Below are 17811 nucleotides of genomic sequence, written 5' to 3' on the forward strand. Positions count from 1 at the left end.
CTAATTATAAAAGAAATATCTTGCCGTTTTCCTCACGCGGTAGCACGACATAGCTCAATAAAACAGTTTTTCTTAACAACTTTTCTTAGTTTAGAGCAGAGAACAGACTTGAAAGTAGAAAAATCATTTTTCAGAGTTTGAGGTAAAAGTAAAAATATGTACGGTACAAAGATTAAAGAAGCGTCTTTTTGAAGTGAAATCATGGTAGAATTTATCACAGTGCTTGCCAGGGTGCGAATTCAACAGGCTACTGAGTGAACAAATTGCTTCACGGCAGGTTATCCTACAAAAACGATTTTAGTATCTGCTGTAGGTAGCAGTCTTGACCGTAGTTCACTCTGCTATCAGTTTGATAAAACCTCACTATGAAAGGATTTCTTCAACTCCTAAACGTTTTCATTTTGGGTCTAAAATGGTGCTTGTTTTTAGGTAAGTTGATAACGTGTGTTATGAAAACATGATGGTCTTACAATAAAATTTGAAATGATAGGTTTATGTTTAAATTGTATAAAAATAAGAAAATGATTTCTTTCTAGTTTAAGCGTTGCGGAGTTGAATAATTTTTGTTTTACCATCTTAAAGTAAAGATTACGCTACTGTTCTCGTCATTCAGCAAGGTTTGTCAAATGTAATGACAGAACTAGGCCATATTTTCAATGAACCGGCAATATTCTTAAATGCAAATGTCATTTTGCTAGAAATACGTTTATTCTAAGTTAAGTAGGCTACATGATTTTATACTTAGCTTGCTGGGGGGGTGGTCTGCCCTTTTCTCTGCAGTCAATTTTAGCTCTTGTCAAATGTTAACTAGGCTACCTGCAGCTATTACTTTTTGTTGACTTTAATAATCCTTGCACTACACAGTAAATGCAGAACTGATATTTATGAAAAACAAATAGAGAATGAGACTGTTGAAAACAAAAATATTTTAAATTCGAAATAGCTTACGCAATGGCTCGCTGTTTGGGCTTTATGCTGCCGGCCAGATAGATCGACACCTGTTGGATATAGCACTGCTACCGTGTAGGTCTACTAGACTGCTCTGCGTTATTTGTATCATCAGTCTGTATATTTTGTGTGTTTGTGAGTTCTTTGTTGATTACATTATTTGTAAATTTCTTTTCTAATTTAGAAATCCTGCCTTTATGATCACAGGTTCGATCGCAACTGGAATGCCATGTTCCACAAGAGACGGATACTACGAAAAAATCTTCACGATTCCTGAAAATAGTGAACATAAAAAGTGAGTTTGACTTTAAAGCTTTGATTCGACTATCCATCGTTTTGTCACGAAAAAACATAAAACGTTTTGAAACGAAACTATGCTTTGGTGAAGTACTCTACCTTGCATTTTCAAATTTTGCTGTTTATTTAGGCAAATCGGCCAGTTAGATATTGTAGGAGAAACCACTGGAGAGGAACCATCCATCAAACTTGAAGCGAAATTCATCACTGAGATGTGTGGACTGGATTCCTGTGCTTCCTTGATCAACTTCAATGCCACGTCACAGACTTTCGCGCTAGACTTAAGCAACAACCGTGTGTTAGATAGAGAAGTAAGAATGTCATGCAATTGGTGCAATTGAACTTTATAAGAAGATTAAAAATAAAGTAATTATTGGGTTTAAAGACATTTTTAAAACTATAATGAAACCAACGTAACAAATTGGAAGGTTTTTAACTCAAAACTGATGTGCCCTCGTCAGAACAAATATTCAACTGCATTGCAAAAATAGTAGCCTAACAAGATAAACCACAAGAAGCTTGCAACAATGTCGTATTGTGCATAGCCTACATATTGCGCTTTTTTCTTTACAGATATACCTTGATCTCAGCGCTTTAAAAAAGGTAGTTTCAACGCAACTGAGTAGCCTACGTTACTATCCTAAAACAATTTCCTCATGCTGAAGACCAAAAAGAAATAAAATGAAGCGCCATCTCGAAAAAAGTCTAGAATTGATTGAACGTGATGATTCTAACTTTGATTAATTGTAGGAAGAAGACGGCATTGAAGAAATTGACGTCAGCGTCACGTGCCGGACTCTACGATCGATTGATCAAACCAATGTCACAATATTGGTTTATATCAAAATCACTGATGAAAACGACAATGATCCAACCTTTGAACACGAACCGTACCGGGTACAACTGAACGAGGTAATGATAGGCCTACAAACACAAGTTCCAGATTAACTGTGTGTAGCATAATTTTTAAGGCAGGCGAATGTAGCAAGAATTTGTCAATATTCTTGCTACACTCGACTGTCGAGAAACACATGTTTTTGGGAAAAGTCTTGATGGCTAGGGGTGAGTGTGGAGGTTAAACCGGCATGGTTAGCAAAACACCATGGTTGCTGTTCTACAGTGAGTAGTCAAGTAGTGCTGACGCCAGGAAGATCTTTCTCAACATTTTTTTTAGTTACTGTAGGCTTCATGCATAGAACAGGTTAATTCCAGAAGATAACTGTTATATTAGTTTAGCAACCCATAGTTTGCTCAGGCCAGGGGAAAGACTACATGATGCCTGGGGTCGTCTATGCCAAGTTGATCGAAATAAAGACACTAAAGGCCTCCTCAAAATTTCTCAATTTCTCAACAGCAAAGATGGTCGACGGAATATCCATGCCACCAGCTCGAATCGCCCCAACTTGGCTTGCGATTGGAAAAAGTTAAAAGCTGGTGAAGTTTTAATTGTGCGTTATCAAGCGCGTCATTTCCTTCTTGTAAATGTGGTGAGGTGGGTGGTGGCCGGTGGGTGCTGAGGTAAATGGGATGTAAATGTGGTGGGTGCTGAGGAACAGACTACATCATCAACGATTGTATCACCTGTAACCCACATAATGGAGTGGGAAGTCTGCGTGTCTTGGATAATGAAGCCAAAGACTGGCTACTCTCGAGTAGAAGATCAGTGTAGTCCAAGAACACCGACAACATAGGCTAGTAAAAAGATGGACCCTCGGCCCTAGAATCTCAAGCGAAGAAGAATAACTACATTTGATGATGCACACCGGAGACAGCGAAACGTTCTTTTTGTAAATGCGGCACGTTAGTTGAAGTGACTGAATCCAGTCGCTCTATCTTGAGGTGGAAGCATGACAGATGTTTGGCAGCGGTTATCACGACTAAGAAATCTGCATTAAGATCTATTCTGTTTACGTAGGGAAGGAAAGAATGCGTTGAAATATTTGCGTGCTCCGACTCAACTAATGGGAAGACCGTCATCTTCAAATACGAATAAAAAGCTCTACAGTCTACACTCTCTAGAATTCAAGATGAGCATATTAAATTTTTCGTTTTGAAGTTCTTCTGGTGAAAATAAAATGAAGCTTTATTTTTTGCATTAAATTAAACTTGAAACAAAATACTTCGAAATCGCAAAATAATATTGGAAATATTCTTATCCTGAACAATAAGCTTGAAAAAATTTGCAAATGATTCTGTTTCGAATTCAATTGAAACTTTTTTTCTTTTCAAGTGAAACATATTATTTTAAAACTTGAAATAGTTTTTGTTTGAAATACCAGCAATTATAGGTTATAAGTGCGATGTTATTCGATTGTTAATATAAAACTAGCAGCGAAACAAGAACTGTTGATGTTTAATCTCTATCGAATTTCAGCTTGCTGATGTTGGTTCTTCGGTGTTCACTGTAGTAGCGACAGACCAGGATACCTTGTCAGTGTTATCTTACAACATCATTGATAACCCGGTAGGAGCTCTTTACATATTTTTTATAAAATGTTTTTCTTGGCTCAGTGATAGTTATTGAAAAATTTTGATTTGTCAGTTCATTTTTTCTCCTTTTTTTAGAAAGGACTGTTGACATATTTTATGACGGCATTTTCCTGCCTTTTTACCACCATTTGAAGCCAAATCTGACATTTTCCATCAATCTGTATATTGCAATGTGACGTTTCTCACACTGCTTGACTCTCAAGAGCATCCTGCCAGCATTGCGTACTCTCAAACATTTATCGGGGGGCGAAATGCGTTAGCTATTAACTCGTTTCCTATATGTTTGTTTATTATCTAATTCTTTGCAGATCGCCATTCTACAGGCCCCGGCAACTGCTTACTTTGAAATTTCTGACTCTCTGAAGGGAACAATCATACTTATGAAGCGGCTTGATTATGAAGGATTGGTTGAAACTGATTCAAACCGCATTACATTGGATGTTGAAGTTATAGACAGAGGTGGCACCAGCAAGGTGGAACGTGTTGCTACAACCACTGTGGAGGTAGACCAAAAAAGATATTTTTGTAGTGTGCTTGTGACAAAAGCATATAGAAACGTAGGCCCTATATACTTGATAACTATATTGATATTGTCTGAGAAAAGTTGAAATGTTGTTCTATGAAGCCATTGAAACGAAGCTATGAAATAGATAAGTTGTTATAATATATAAATGCAATAACCAAGTGTATATGTGGAATATATTTTCAGTTTTCAATGAAGTTCAATGCGATAGGTTAATATTTCTTGGCTTATTTCGGAGGGACAAAGCAAGTCAGTAGGCTATGGCTCATACTGTAGACCAGGGATGGCGAACCACTGACCCGCGGGTCACGAAGTGACCCATTACAGATTTTCAGTGACCCACTTGTCTTTTTTAAAATAATGAAATTTAAACAAATATTTCAGCAAAGAATGAATGTTTCACTAAATATTTGTAATAAGGCCCCACCCTATTTTAATCTAGTACCGTACCGCATTGCCATATAGCAGTCTGACACAACTTAATTTGTGGTAATGTTTTACAGCGATTTGTTGAATTGTTGGAAGAAGTACAACTTTTTTTAACTAAAAAAAATCAAAAATATCCAGAGTTAAGCGAAAGTAGCCTACGTGGTTGAATGATTTAGATTTTTTCGCTGATTTCACAATGCATTACAATAAGTTAATACTAAATTGCAAGGCTGCGGAAATATTGTATTATCCATGTTTGGGCACATTAAAGCATTTGAGAAGAAACTCGCTATTTTTTCTGTAGACCTTGAAGAAGGTCAGCTGAAATATTTTCTTCGGTTGTTGAAGCACTTTACCAGCACCAATTTAACTTATGAACAAAAGCAAACTGCACTCAACAAGTATGTTTTAGTGACGAAAGAGGCCAAAAACGTAATGTCAGAAAGGTTTACCCAGTTCTGAAAGCTAGATACTACATTGCAGTTCATTCTTTTCCCGCATGCAATTTAATTTGAAAATCTTGAACTATCAAACTTCAAATGGCTTCGTCTATACAACTTGGAAATGGAAATGATAGACTTTTCAGAAAGTGCAGTTTGGAAAACAAAATTTGTAGACTTAAATCATCTCCTACAAAAAATTGAAATGAAAACGGATATGGATGGTTGTGACTTTCCTGCTGTTGAAAACCATGCTGAAAATATAATTCTTACAGAGTGGAACTCCCTGCCAAATTCGTTTGAAACTATGAAAAGATTTGCGGTAGCTCTCTTAACGTTGTTTGGTTCTTCATATTCGTGCGAATTTTTATTTTCGCACATGAAATTTATACAATCAAGCACACGGAATCGTCTCAGCTCAGATATGAGTGCTGCATGTGTGAAGCTAAAAACTACGGATTACTAACCAAGAATAATAAAACTTGCAGAGAAGATGCAGCAGCAAGTTTTGCATTAACATGTAATTAAATGTATGACCCACTTTTGCTTTTTCAAGGATTAAGGTCTTTTTTGTGACCAATGCACTAAAAAAGGTTCGCCATCCCTGCTGTAGACCAACAATGTGTGATGAAAATGCACAAATAAGTGCCTTGTGGAATTTAGTTTTCTAATGCTTGATCGTCCTGATGCAAACTTTTCAACTAGTCCGACCCGTGACTTGATGAAAGAAGAAGCTTCAAGATCAAGCGACGCTGGTTCGACCCTCGGGGTGTGCGCTTGAGCAACACATTCTAAGAACTGTTCTCCATTCAGCGGCACCTAATGGATAGAATAATTCCCTAGCAACAACACTTCAACACAATCGGAAACTTCACTCTGTCAATCCCTTGTGTCAAAAGCCTCTACAAGGATGCGAAACTACCAGGAATAACTTATTAAGACTGTCAGTCCGAAAATAAAGTTTCAAAAACCAAACCAAACCTTTGGGGCCTACTAGTGGACCAGGAATATCTTTCAAGGGGGCTGTGATTTTGTAAAAGGTTTCTAGTTGCCATTCTCTTCTATTTAAACTGAACTTTCTAATCCATCATTTTAAAACATTCAAGTAACTTTTTGTTTTCAATTTAATTGCAAGATTTGCGTAATCAAAACTGCCCCATGTATTGTTACAGATCGAGATAACCGATGGTGATGATCAATCCCCAGTTTTCTCATCATGTGTATGGGCAGCAGGAGTCTGCTTGCATTCAACTTACAAAGGCTTCGTTCAAGAGCAAGAGATGGTAATTAAGTGAACAAACAATAATGGTGATATGTTAACGCAGATGTAAAAGATGCAGCTTTCAATCTTCACTTTATAGCGCGCGTATGAGCTTTACATAACATGTACAGTTGTACACAGTAGCCATCCCTGACAATAGCCTACTTTATAAAATACATAATTTTTCAGGCAATATTCCCTATAGAATTGGAACCCGCTCCATTACATGCAATTGACCCTGACGTGGCAATTAACGAAGAGATTGTATATTCTCTTGTTGGTGGAAATCCTGAAGATTATATCCAATATTTCCAGATTGATTCCACTACAGGTCACATTACAACAGTCCAGAGGGTTCCTGCTGCCTCAGAACGAGTTGAATTTTCACTATACGTGAAGGTATATACTTTATGAAGTATAATCAAGGTTTTGATTGGATTTTGGTGGACCTTGGTGCAGTGATAGATTTAGGGAGGCAATTGGAGCGATCACCCTCCTAAAAAACAGAAAATTAACTTTATTTACAGTACATTTGCAAGGTCGGGTTAATGTAGACCTACACATTATTGTGTTTTGTTAAAATTGTCTCCCTTAAAGCTACTTACTCAATCCGCTCCTGCCTTGGTATTTGCAACGTTGCTTGTAGAAATGGGTGACTGAGCTTCGGCTTGATCAGTTTTAAATGATTGGTGATAGCCTCATAGGCGTAGCCAGGGGGGGCGAACGGGGCCATGGCCCCCCCCAAATTTTCAAAGTTTGGATTCCGAAGTTGAACCCTTTGTTGAAAACATAATATAATTTGTATAAATTTATATTGTTTTCCAAGACATCTGGCTATTAACACCCCCCAGGACGTGTTTTAGACACACAGAAAGACACCAATAAATTTTGCAAATCGTAAATCGCGCAAAGTTTACGCGATTTACGCTTCTTTTAACTAATCTGTGGAAGCAATTTCAGAATCGCTTACTCTGTAGGGTTTTTGTGTAGCTGAGTTTTTTGTGTTCTCTAATTTTAGCCGCAGTTTTTGCCCGTTTGTGTGTAGATAAGAGCTACCTTTAATAAGTTAATAGCTGTTTATCTGGTAATAAGTTTCATACAAATATTACCCTGAAAGTGTTTCCAGAAAGCGTTATAATCCATTATTTAAGTGTAATTTTGCAAAAATTTTCCGGGGGAGCATGCCCCCGGACCCCCCTAGAATACGCGTGCCTTTGGCACGCTCTAACCCCCACCAGCTTTATTGCTTCCCTTGCTTAACCCACCAGGATGCGCCACTGCACATCAGGTGGCGATGTCTTAAATCAAACATTTTGTCGTTCTCTTCAATTCATGAAATATTTGGCCCCCCCCAAAAGTTTTTTCTGGCTACGCCACTGGATAGCCTACGCACTAAGTGATAGATTTTCTGCATATTGTGAGCCGCTGAATTGCATTTTTCAGGCTTGCCAAGTAAACAATACTGAAAAGTTTAACATTGCTGAAATTCAACTAAAAGTTGTGACAGTGCTGGACGACCGTCACGCTCCAGTGATTTCACCACCACTTCCTGCGCTCAGGCAAGTTATAGATTTGAATGTCAGAAACTAATTGCAGTGTTTCATGAAACACGAATTTTAGTACAGCCCACGCCATTGCTTCAAGGGAAATGAAAAGCAGAGCCCTAGACTTTTAGGTTGGCGAGGAAGATTCGAACAATGAGCCAAGAAGGAACATCCCTTTCTAACTGTAAACAGCTATGCTGTGAAATGTCTGAAAAGATATTAGTCTCATCTTGGGTTGCTCGATTCGATGAAACCAATAAGCAACTGCAACAAAAATTAAAAAAACTCCTTTATTTTAAAAGTTTTTTTTTTTTTTGAAGTACAGCTATTGCAAAAGTGATTGTGTTGAGATTGGAGTGCTATTTCGTACAATGATACACCATTGTTTACTGTATTTGAAGTTATCAGATCGACTTAGCGGACGAAATCTCGTTTCTTCGGTCTGATGACGACAATCAGCTGCTGCAGTTGGTAGCTTACGACCAAGATGATCCTTCTCAAAAAATGGATTTTGTGCACGATTCGCAAAACTTTGAAATAACTGAAGATGGATTCGTTATAGCGAAAACACGAGAGATTGCGTCTAGCGGTAAAGTTGATTTCATGTTGCAAGTAAGTGATTGAATGGTGACAATAATAACTAAAAGTAGTGACATGACTAATTGAAACTACAGTAATGTGTCACTTTTCATGGCTAAAAATCTCTTGCTGGTTACTATTTCAGTTACTCAAACAACAGCAAAAGCAACATAACATAACAAATTCAAACGTTCTTCTGCAAAGCATTGTGACTTCATCAGCCAAACATAATAATCAACTACATCTGAAGAAGCAAATTTGTAACAAAGCAAATTAAAAAGTTTCTGTTTTGTTTGTTGATTTTGTTGTTGTGAAATCGTAACCTTATTATCGACAAAATACAATCCAATTAGGCCTACTTCTTTGTCAATAATATGCTCCCGCTATTTAAAAACACATATTAGGCCTATATCACGGGGTCAATACTAATTTTATTATTATATTATTGTATTACAGTATTATTGTTAGAGTCTATAACCTTAGGTTGCTTCTAGGTTTGTCTAAGACATTTCATTATTTTTAGGTTAAAGCTTCGAATCCTAAAGCTACTAACTCAAGCAATCAGCAAAGCAAAGTTGAAGCAATTCTTCTGCATTTGAGAGCAAATTCAACATCAGGCACGGTTCTATCATAAGTAGAGCGTAAATCAGAGTTGCTCAATTTAGTGGCTTTCAACTTGCCATGTTATTCAACTTGGTGTTACTGAGTATGACCTAAAAACTTAATCAGAGATTTTGAAATAAACAAATTTGCGAAGTGTTCTTTTGCGGTCCTTCCAGATTTTAGAAAGTAAAACACTGTTCACATTTTACCACAGCACCTTTGAGCACTTTGTCAACCAGTAGTTCTCCATTAGCGTGAACACACCATCCCAAACAACAAAATACCCTGATTTTAGTGATTTTTTTTCGGCTTGTACTCAATTCAATGCCGTGACGACGCTTTTGGGTTGCAACAAAACATTTTCACACAGTCGAACGGGAATACTTAAGACTGTTTTTGATGACGCTCGATACGAAAAGACTGACGTCATTGCACTCAGCCAGCTTCATTCATTCAGTCTCATAAAACTTAAAAATTCATCAATTGGAATTTTGATAGTCAGTATTCCCTTTTAAGCTACACAGCATTATATTACGACTTAAAGTATCATTACAAAATATCGGCTGATAATGTACAATGTTGTATTGATATTGTAGGCTATCATGTTGTTATCAAAAATATCAACACTTATCTATTATAACCGACTTAACTTCCAATTGGCGTGAAAATTATATTTTGCTGAAGTCCGAAATTAAAAATTAAAACGATTCTCATTGGGCTTATCAACCATTCTTACTTTCATCTCGTCTGAAACTTAAAAAGCAATAAAGACAACTTTCTACTGAATTCACTGCACTGAGGAGATCCTTGATCGAAACATTGACCATTGTCTGCAGTTGATAATGTCTTGAGACATTTTCTTAGAACAAATATTAAAAAGTTAAAAGCGTGGCCCTGCGTCAAAAGCTTCCACAAGTATGCGAAACTACCAGGAATAACCAATCAAGGCTTTGTCAGTCCGAGGATAAAGATTCAAACCAAACCAAATTAAGATTTAATAAAAGAATTAAAAGTCATATAATTTTCACTTTGTGTGGAGCTTACTTGAAAGGTTACTGATACTCTTTTATTTACCTATTTAGGCTATAACTGGTTTGGAAAACTTTAAATCCAAAATTTATTTTCAATCGTCATTAAACAGATACCACATCCTGCTGTGGTATGCTTACGGAAAGCAACGCTGACTTCACCGCTCCTTTTGTTGTATTTCTCATTTTATTTCTCATCTGCTTGGTCATCATAGTATACTTAGTGGTGAAACTCCGAAGATACAAAGCAATGGCAGAGACCACCTCCTTTAATCCACCACCATATGCGGTCACGGTAAGTTGCAAGATTACGGCTAACCTGCTAAATAGATTGAGGTTTAACCCGTTTTTGATGTTAATGGAAATGAACAACTCTCTATTTTATTTTTTTACGTATTTCAAAACCAAATATTGCATCTATTGTAGTCGTATGTATCATTCATAGCTGATGCAGCCTTCTATAAGATAGATGATGCCCTCTAAGATTCCACCAACTCTCCTAATGTCGTACAGTGTCTGAAAGAGTTTTTAGATGACCGATTGGTTTGTCCTGATGAAAATATTATTTTGTAAATATATTATGAACTACGAATATAAGTTATTCCATATGTGCGATCTTTACCTTACATTACTGCAGTGGATGTGTTCGAAAATGAAGTTGTAGATATATTTATTTACCAACTGGCTTGAAAAGCAATATATAACTGGAAAGGGAATGTTTGAGATGCAGACAACCTTGTTAATTAAAGCCTGGATAGAAGACCTACTTGAGATTGGGACACTGCTTTATACCAGGGACGTAGCCACAGGGGGGTTGGAAGGGAAATCCCCATACTAACAAAAAATCATATCTTTCCTCCTGAAAATATGTTTTAATGTTTTTAAATCAAATATAGTTATTACTATCTGAAACTTTAACAGCCTGTTTCACCTAAATAAGGATCATCAGAAGGTCCTTGTTCTATTTGATGACATTCACCATGACATTCTATTTGAATATTCTATTTGATATTCTACTTGAATAAGGACCTTCTGATGATCCTTATTTAGGTGAAACAGACTGTTAAGGGTTCAGATAGTAATAACTATATTTGATTTAATTCGCTATGCTTTGCTATTTTGCTTAGCATTGAGCACATTTTCTAGTATTAATAGTTTTCATTGTTTTAATGTTTTTACATGCTTTATTATCATTGTAATTCATGCGAAATAACGTCTGTCCCTCTGATAGTAGTTTTGCCACTCAAAATTTTCTTTCTATCTACGTCACTGGTCAAAACAAACGGACTTTCTAATGCACGTCATTCTTCTTTTGACTCCTATAATAATCGGATAATTTCAGTAAACCGATGTTATGTAACAGAATGAAGTTGATTGAGTTAACGACGTCTGGCTACTTTCACAGGAAAGCGTCTAAAACAGTAACATTGAATCGTGCAATGTAAGTTATGGTTGTCCAATGGAAATAGGTCGATGAACGTTTTGGTCAACGCCGTCTTGGACAGAGCCACACAAATCAGGGCTTCAAACCGGATGCGCCGACGCACACAAGCGTGACGAACACCTCCAGATACGGTCACGTGCAAACTCCTCCAGTTGATGACGATATTCCGCACATTGCTCCTTTGGGCACGCATACTCTAAAGAGTAAGAAAATTTAAGCTAATATTTTGAAAACTTGTTCTGTCAAATCTTTTTGGTTGTGTTATTAGTCGCCGCAATGAATAACTTGGGATGAACCTAAACAACTTGAATGTTTTCAACTTATTTATGTGGTTCTGAGGGTAATTGAGTCTAAAGCCTATACAAGTTAAATAAATCACATATGAAACATCACCGCAAATTTTTTTTATGAAGAAGTGAAATTATTGTCATAGTATGGCTACAAAGAAAACAGACACACCCACATCAAATATTTAATGTTTTCTCTCCAGAAAAGAATGTTGCTCCGGAAGAAGATCTTACAAGGGTACCTTCTTATCGTTCTAGCTCAATACTGGTTCACGACTGGAACACAGAAGACATTGTAGTAAATCATTATTGATCTTGTTTGGAGACAATTTTTGCAGCAATAGGTTAAAGTGTTAACAGTTGGACCTCACAAATCTGACCCATAATTGGTTTCGTCAATTGCTCTAGCTTTGGCAAGGTTTTAGGATTATTGAGATTGGTAGAAAAGCGATAGAATTGCTTAGAAAGAAATTCGTTTCAGCAGATTTGTTTTGGATATCGGAGAATCCTGATTATTTACCGAAGTTTCAATTGACCACGTAGCCCACTCTGCATTTGGTTTTACAAACACTTCTTAGCGTACGTCGCCTAGAACTAAACGACTTGAAGAAATCATATCTTTTTGGTCAAATTAGGTTAGGCTCAGTCACACATGTTTATAAATACAATCGAATATAAAATCCGCAACCCTGAGAAAAAGTTATCCAGAAATTCATTAGGTTTGGTTTTGAATCTTTATCCTCGGACTGACAAAGCCTTGATAGGTTACTTCTGGTAGTTTCGCATACTTGTAGAGGCTTTTGACACAGGGCCGGTTACCGAGATTGGCAGAGAGAAGTTTCCCATTGTTGAAACTTTGTTTCCGGGAAATTATTCCATCCACTAAGTGCCGCTGAATAGAGAGCATTCTTGAAATATGTTACTCAAGCACACACCTCGAAAGCCGAATCAGCGCCGTGTGATCTTGAGTCGAGAGCGTAACCACTGAGCTAACGGGCTAACTTCCATTGGTTTTTCCAGCACACACTCAGTTTGAAACAAATTCGGGTTGAAAACTGGCTGAGTGAAACGGATGAAAAGAAATGTGGAGTGGGTGAAGTTAATCTTGGATCTCCTACTCCTTGCTTTGTAAAGATATTGAAAGGTTTGTAGGCTTGATTACAATTCCAACATGACTTGTATCGGTTGATAACTCTGTTAAGCTAATTGATAGGTCGAGATAATCTGGATATTCTAGAGCCTCTAGGCTAATAGCTCAGTTTGTGCTGGTTTAGGCATGTTTTGAAATAAGATTACTGGATTAAAACGAACATACACTCTATAAAGGTCTTAGTTTGGTATGAATTTTTATCCTCGTAGGCTACTGACAAAACCTCTGATGAGTTATTACTGGCAGTTTCTCATGCTTGTAGAGGTTTTGAACCACTGCCGCAGGGACAGTTACAGTGATTGACAGAGTGAAGTGTCCGATTGTTAAAGTGTTGTTGCCGGGAAATTATTTTATCCACTAGGTGCCACTGAATGGAGAGCAGTCTGAAATGCAGTCCCAGAGAGCCGAACCAGCGCCGTTTAATCTTGAGTCGGGAGTTTATCTACTGAGCTAACGGGCGGATTAACTAAAAGAAGATAGTAAGACTATGTCCTCCCCGACATGGTGGTTCCCGGCATGACGTAACACATGGACGAGACGGTTTAAGTTCAAAGTTGTCACAATGACACCGAAAGAGATAGGCTTGTAAAAAAAAAAATTAGCCTGAAAAAGTCACTTGGTACTTTTTGAAATTTTACCGTTTGCACACCTCAACTGAACAAGTAATTCTTTCACTTAATGTTGAACCATCCAAATGTATTTCAGGTGAATTCGCTGACAAACTCTCAGTTTCCGATGACGTAGTAGCCATGAGTCACGTGCTGCATTACACGTCATGTGACCATCCCAATTTGATCAAGTTTTACGGATCTTGCCTAATCAAAGGTGAGAATAGCAGCAGGAAATTGTGGTAGTGTGCATTGCTGCTAATGTGGCCGTTGGAGAACCAGAGGCTGAGCTTTCAATTCCTGCCAGCGCTTGCGTTGTCTCGCAATGTTCCAAACATTCTTGCCGGGATATAGATATCCTTGTATTTTTGGTACGGTACTGGTAGCCTAATTGTTCTTCTTTAAAAATTATGCAAACGTATTGTTCGCTATATATCTGGCATGTGTTCTCTTGAATGCAACTACTCAACAACAAACCTTTACATTGTTTTCTGATGGTACATCCGAGCAATACAAGCTGTTCATTAGTTTCTTAACTTTCTGCATGCGGTTGAAAACTTCAACCTTTGTAACATTTCAGATTCTTTGTACTTGGTTAGTGAATTCGTGTCTTCAAGAGACCTTGGAAACGTTTTAGTGAGCAGTCGAACTCTGGAACATTCGGCGGTGATTTCAACACTGTCCGGAATGCAACTCATGAACTTTTCTATTGGTAAACAATTTTAGGCTTAGGCCTATGTAGCCTACCATTGGCACATAATGCATGCCTGGTTGATAAAGTGTGTTAATACCACAAGCAAATTTAAGTAGACCATGTAAAATCAAAATTGTCAAAGTCACCTTTAGAAGTTCTTTTAACATAAAGTAGGGTTTTCAAATCTAGTTGTGGCTGCGCCGAGTAGGCTACCTGCATGACATTTGCATATTCGTCGGTTGGACACCCCTCGAGAGAAACCGATTCGGCCATGTCTCAGCAAGACAGCTGACGACATTCCAAAATGGGAGTAACAGATCCGATAACCGCTTGCGGTCTTATCTGTAATTAGACAATGTAGGCCAACTGCATGCAATCATATAATTAGTGTAGCCTATGTTGTTAACAATGATTACAAAAATCAACGATGGTCATGAGACTTAGGCTATCGTAGGCTACTATTATTATTCCATTACTAATACTGTAAGCTGTGTAGGCTTCCATTAGAATAAGATATTTTTTAATGACAAAACTTCGGGCACGCAAGATAATTTTGACACTACTTTCAGCTAAGCAACATTTCGATGAAAGTCAGTGAGTTTGTTTTCATAGGATACGATGACCTTTGTTTAAACATCCCCATCACGCTTGTGGATGGAAATGCAGTTTGACATAACAGAACTTCTCAAGAGTTTAATATTTTCGGTCAAAAGATTTTCAAAGTGATACACCGTAACTTAAGACAATTTTTTTTTTTTTTAATTCAGGAGTTGCCGAAGCATTAGTCTATCTACATGGCAACGAGGTTGTACATGGCGCATTGTGCTCCTCCAATGTGCTGGTTAATGATAAGTTGATTCCAAAGCTATACGAGTGCTGTGGAGAGAATTCCAAACGACTAAGAATCGTAAGTTTAAATTTGTAATTCAAAGCAATTGTTGACTTTTTCGACCTTTTGTTTCTCAGTGACTTATTGCTAAGATGTTCGTGGTTGATATTGAGCTATCAAGCAACATCAGTTATTGTTATTTCTTTAAGCTTCAGGGATGAGGGTTTATCACATTACGGTAGATCGTCGTTTGACTGGACTATACTGGGTTGAGGCTACAAGCACCGACAACCAATCTTTGATTTCATCGAGACACTGATAAGTTTAAAAAAATTGTAGCCTATATTTCAACTTTCGAGGCTACATCAGATTATGCTACATGATGTTAAACATTTAATTCATACCACACTGCCCATTGTTTCTAAGACGATGTTGAGTCTTCGCAACATTCGATTTTAGGGATACAGTATGTTGTGTCAAAGCACTAATTTTGTATATTACGCAGATGAGCAACCGGTGGATGGCACCAGAAGTATCTGTTACCCATTCTTACTCCGAAAAATCTGACGTGTAAGATAATAAGACGCTTGAAGTTAAACAGACTGTGTATTTGCGTAACTTAACGTTTCGCTTAGCAAAAACATAAGTAGGCTAATCTGATAGCCTACTTTCATGTTTGTACTGTAGTCTAGACAACTTGGTAAAAGTAATGGCCTATAATATCAAAAGAGGCTTGCCGTATATTGCTTGTTAGGCTATTAGGCCATTTTGGTTAAATTGGATTGGGCCTAATAATTTACCGATGCTGGAAGTGAATTACCGTAGCTCTTAGTTTGTTACGTGCTTTGCGCCTTCTTTTTGGAAACCATGTTCACTTTGCGAGTGAGACACATTTACATATATTTCAGTTGGGCATTTGGCGTCCTCATGTGGGAGATACTTTCCCTGGGAGGCACACCATTTGACGATATGAGCGAAGACAAGTTGCCTTCATACGTGAGAAGACAACTCTCCACCGGAGGAACGATACTTCCCGTTACAAGGTCATTTGTTGAATTTGTTTATCTTTCCAGAATTTGCACTAGGTTTCATACATCAACGTAAAATAAAATGATAGCTTAGTCTGATATAGAACTACTTTAAAAATTCAATAGATTGAGTTTCGCTTTTACTTTAAAATGTCCGTTACATGCGGTAGCGTTGACAGGGGTCCAGGAGGTACTTTTGGACCCGACCCGGGATGATTTTATGGGCTCATAAGCTTTCTAAAGGGCTCGGAAACTAGAATATACTACCGCGTATTCTTTAAGTAGCCTATTGTGCGTCTTTTTTGAAGTGTCAATTTAGGGCACGAGAATCTCATTGCATTGGTACTGGGCCCGAATTATTTTCTTAGCGGTCATGGTTATTTATCTCTTTATATAAATTATACTTTCAGGAACACAACGAAACGTTTGTGGTTGCTATTGCAGTCCTGTTGGGTAGCTGAACCATCAGATAGGTTCACCATGGCTGAAATAAACATGAAGTTGAAGCGAATGAAAGATGCGACTGTAAGTAGGCCAGGCGTGAAGATTTGCTAGACCAGCAGCGGATCGTAATTATTTGTAATGGAAGGGTTGCAATCTTGATTCGCTACGTTTATAGGCGGATCGGATGTAATCGTATGCTTCCTCCTACTAAAAAGATTGAGTTGAGGAGATGAGGGTATTTGCAAAGTCATTAAGGCCCCAATCAAACAAAAATGGAAGACGTCATACTCAAACAAGAGTAAAATTCGAATATGACGTCTTCCATTTTCGTTCGATCGGGGCCTTAATAAAAGATTGGGATCTGCAGTGCCTGGAGTTTTAATGAACGAGCCACCAGCTTATTAAGCTTCTTTGTAAGCATAAGGCCCATTTCCACATGGGCCTTTTTGTCGGGTCACCAAAAGACCGTTAGGATATTTGTAGCTTCTTTTGAAATGGAGTTTCTGAGTCTCTTTGATTGCATTAAAATTGGTAGGCATTGTGGCCACATCAATGAATCCTAACCTCGTGTAGGCCTATATGGGTCAAACTGTTAGGCTACCTGACTACCATTACTGTCGGCCTACAAGCTACGTATAGGTTTCGTTTGACCAATCAGAAGCTGTTCAAATGCCACAAGATCCCCTCTTAGTTGGTTGTTTTTTAAGAGATAACTCGTTTTTTAAACGTGTCTTAATTTGAAGACCCGGATATATCAATTGGTACACGGCACAAGCTACTACATCCACGCTTTGGTTTTCAGAACCATCATACAGCCTGACGACATACGTCATGCTTACGTCACATGCTCTTAACAGCTCCTTAGCTAGTGTTGATAGTCATCCCAAACCTAAGTTCACGTTGAGCTTCATAATTAGCCTGTTAAAATATGATATCACATAGACATTGTTTATAAAAGAGTAAGTGTCTAAGCACCAGTTGTAATCTGAGCTTTGTTTTCGATAATTGCTTACAATGTTCTTTGCAAATATTATTATATATTTTTCAGAATGCCATTACCGTTGCGAGGGCACCGGGATATAGCTTCTTCCCATACAGCGCAAATTAGAAGAATCTAACGAACATTATTGGTTTCAATGACTTGTTGCTTTCGAGAAATCTAAGCTTATGGTTTTGAATGATTAA

General features: G+C 37.7%; 1 protein-coding gene across 1 annotated transcript; it reads left to right on the top strand.

The window, feature by feature from the left end:
- The first annotated feature begins 1159 nt into the window (after positions 1-1159).
- On the top strand, positions 1160-17805 carry LOC145786248 (uncharacterized). Its single transcript, XM_082597889.1, has 20 exons — positions 1160-1243; positions 1376-1556; positions 1996-2157; positions 3620-3709; positions 4044-4238; positions 6300-6410; positions 6578-6787; positions 7832-7947; positions 9485-9615; positions 10256-10437; positions 11612-11789; positions 12077-12171; positions 12894-13017; positions 13729-13848; positions 14212-14343; positions 15093-15232; positions 15660-15724; positions 16063-16197; positions 16593-16707; positions 17675-17805. Exons 1-20 carry the CDS (start codon positions 1173-1175, stop codon positions 17732-17734), a joined length of 2613 nt encoding a protein of 870 aa, XP_082454015.1. The 5' UTR covers positions 1160-1172; the 3' UTR covers positions 17735-17805.
- The last annotated feature ends 6 nt before the right edge of the window (positions 17806-17811 follow it).

Source organism: Aplidium turbinatum, chromosome 17 (assembly GCF_918807975.1).
Source record: "Aplidium turbinatum chromosome 17, kaAplTurb1.1, whole genome shotgun sequence".
In the NCBI taxonomy this organism is placed as follows: domain Eukaryota; kingdom Metazoa; phylum Chordata; class Ascidiacea; order Aplousobranchia; family Polyclinidae; genus Aplidium; species Aplidium turbinatum.

Bases quoted from the DNA above. Each gene is read 5' to 3' on its own strand.
- LOC145786248 (XM_082597889.1), top strand. From the start codon at position 1,173: ATGCCATGTTCCACAAGAGACGGATACTACGAAAAAATCTTCACGATT. The intron at 12,172-12,893 runs GTAAATCATTAT...TGGTTTTTCCAG, and splicing joins GGAACACAGAAGACATTGTA to CACACACTCAGTTTGAAACA. The intron at 13,849-14,211 runs GTGAGAATAGCA...GTAACATTTCAG, and splicing joins CGGATCTTGCCTAATCAAAG to ATTCTTTGTACTTGGTTAGT.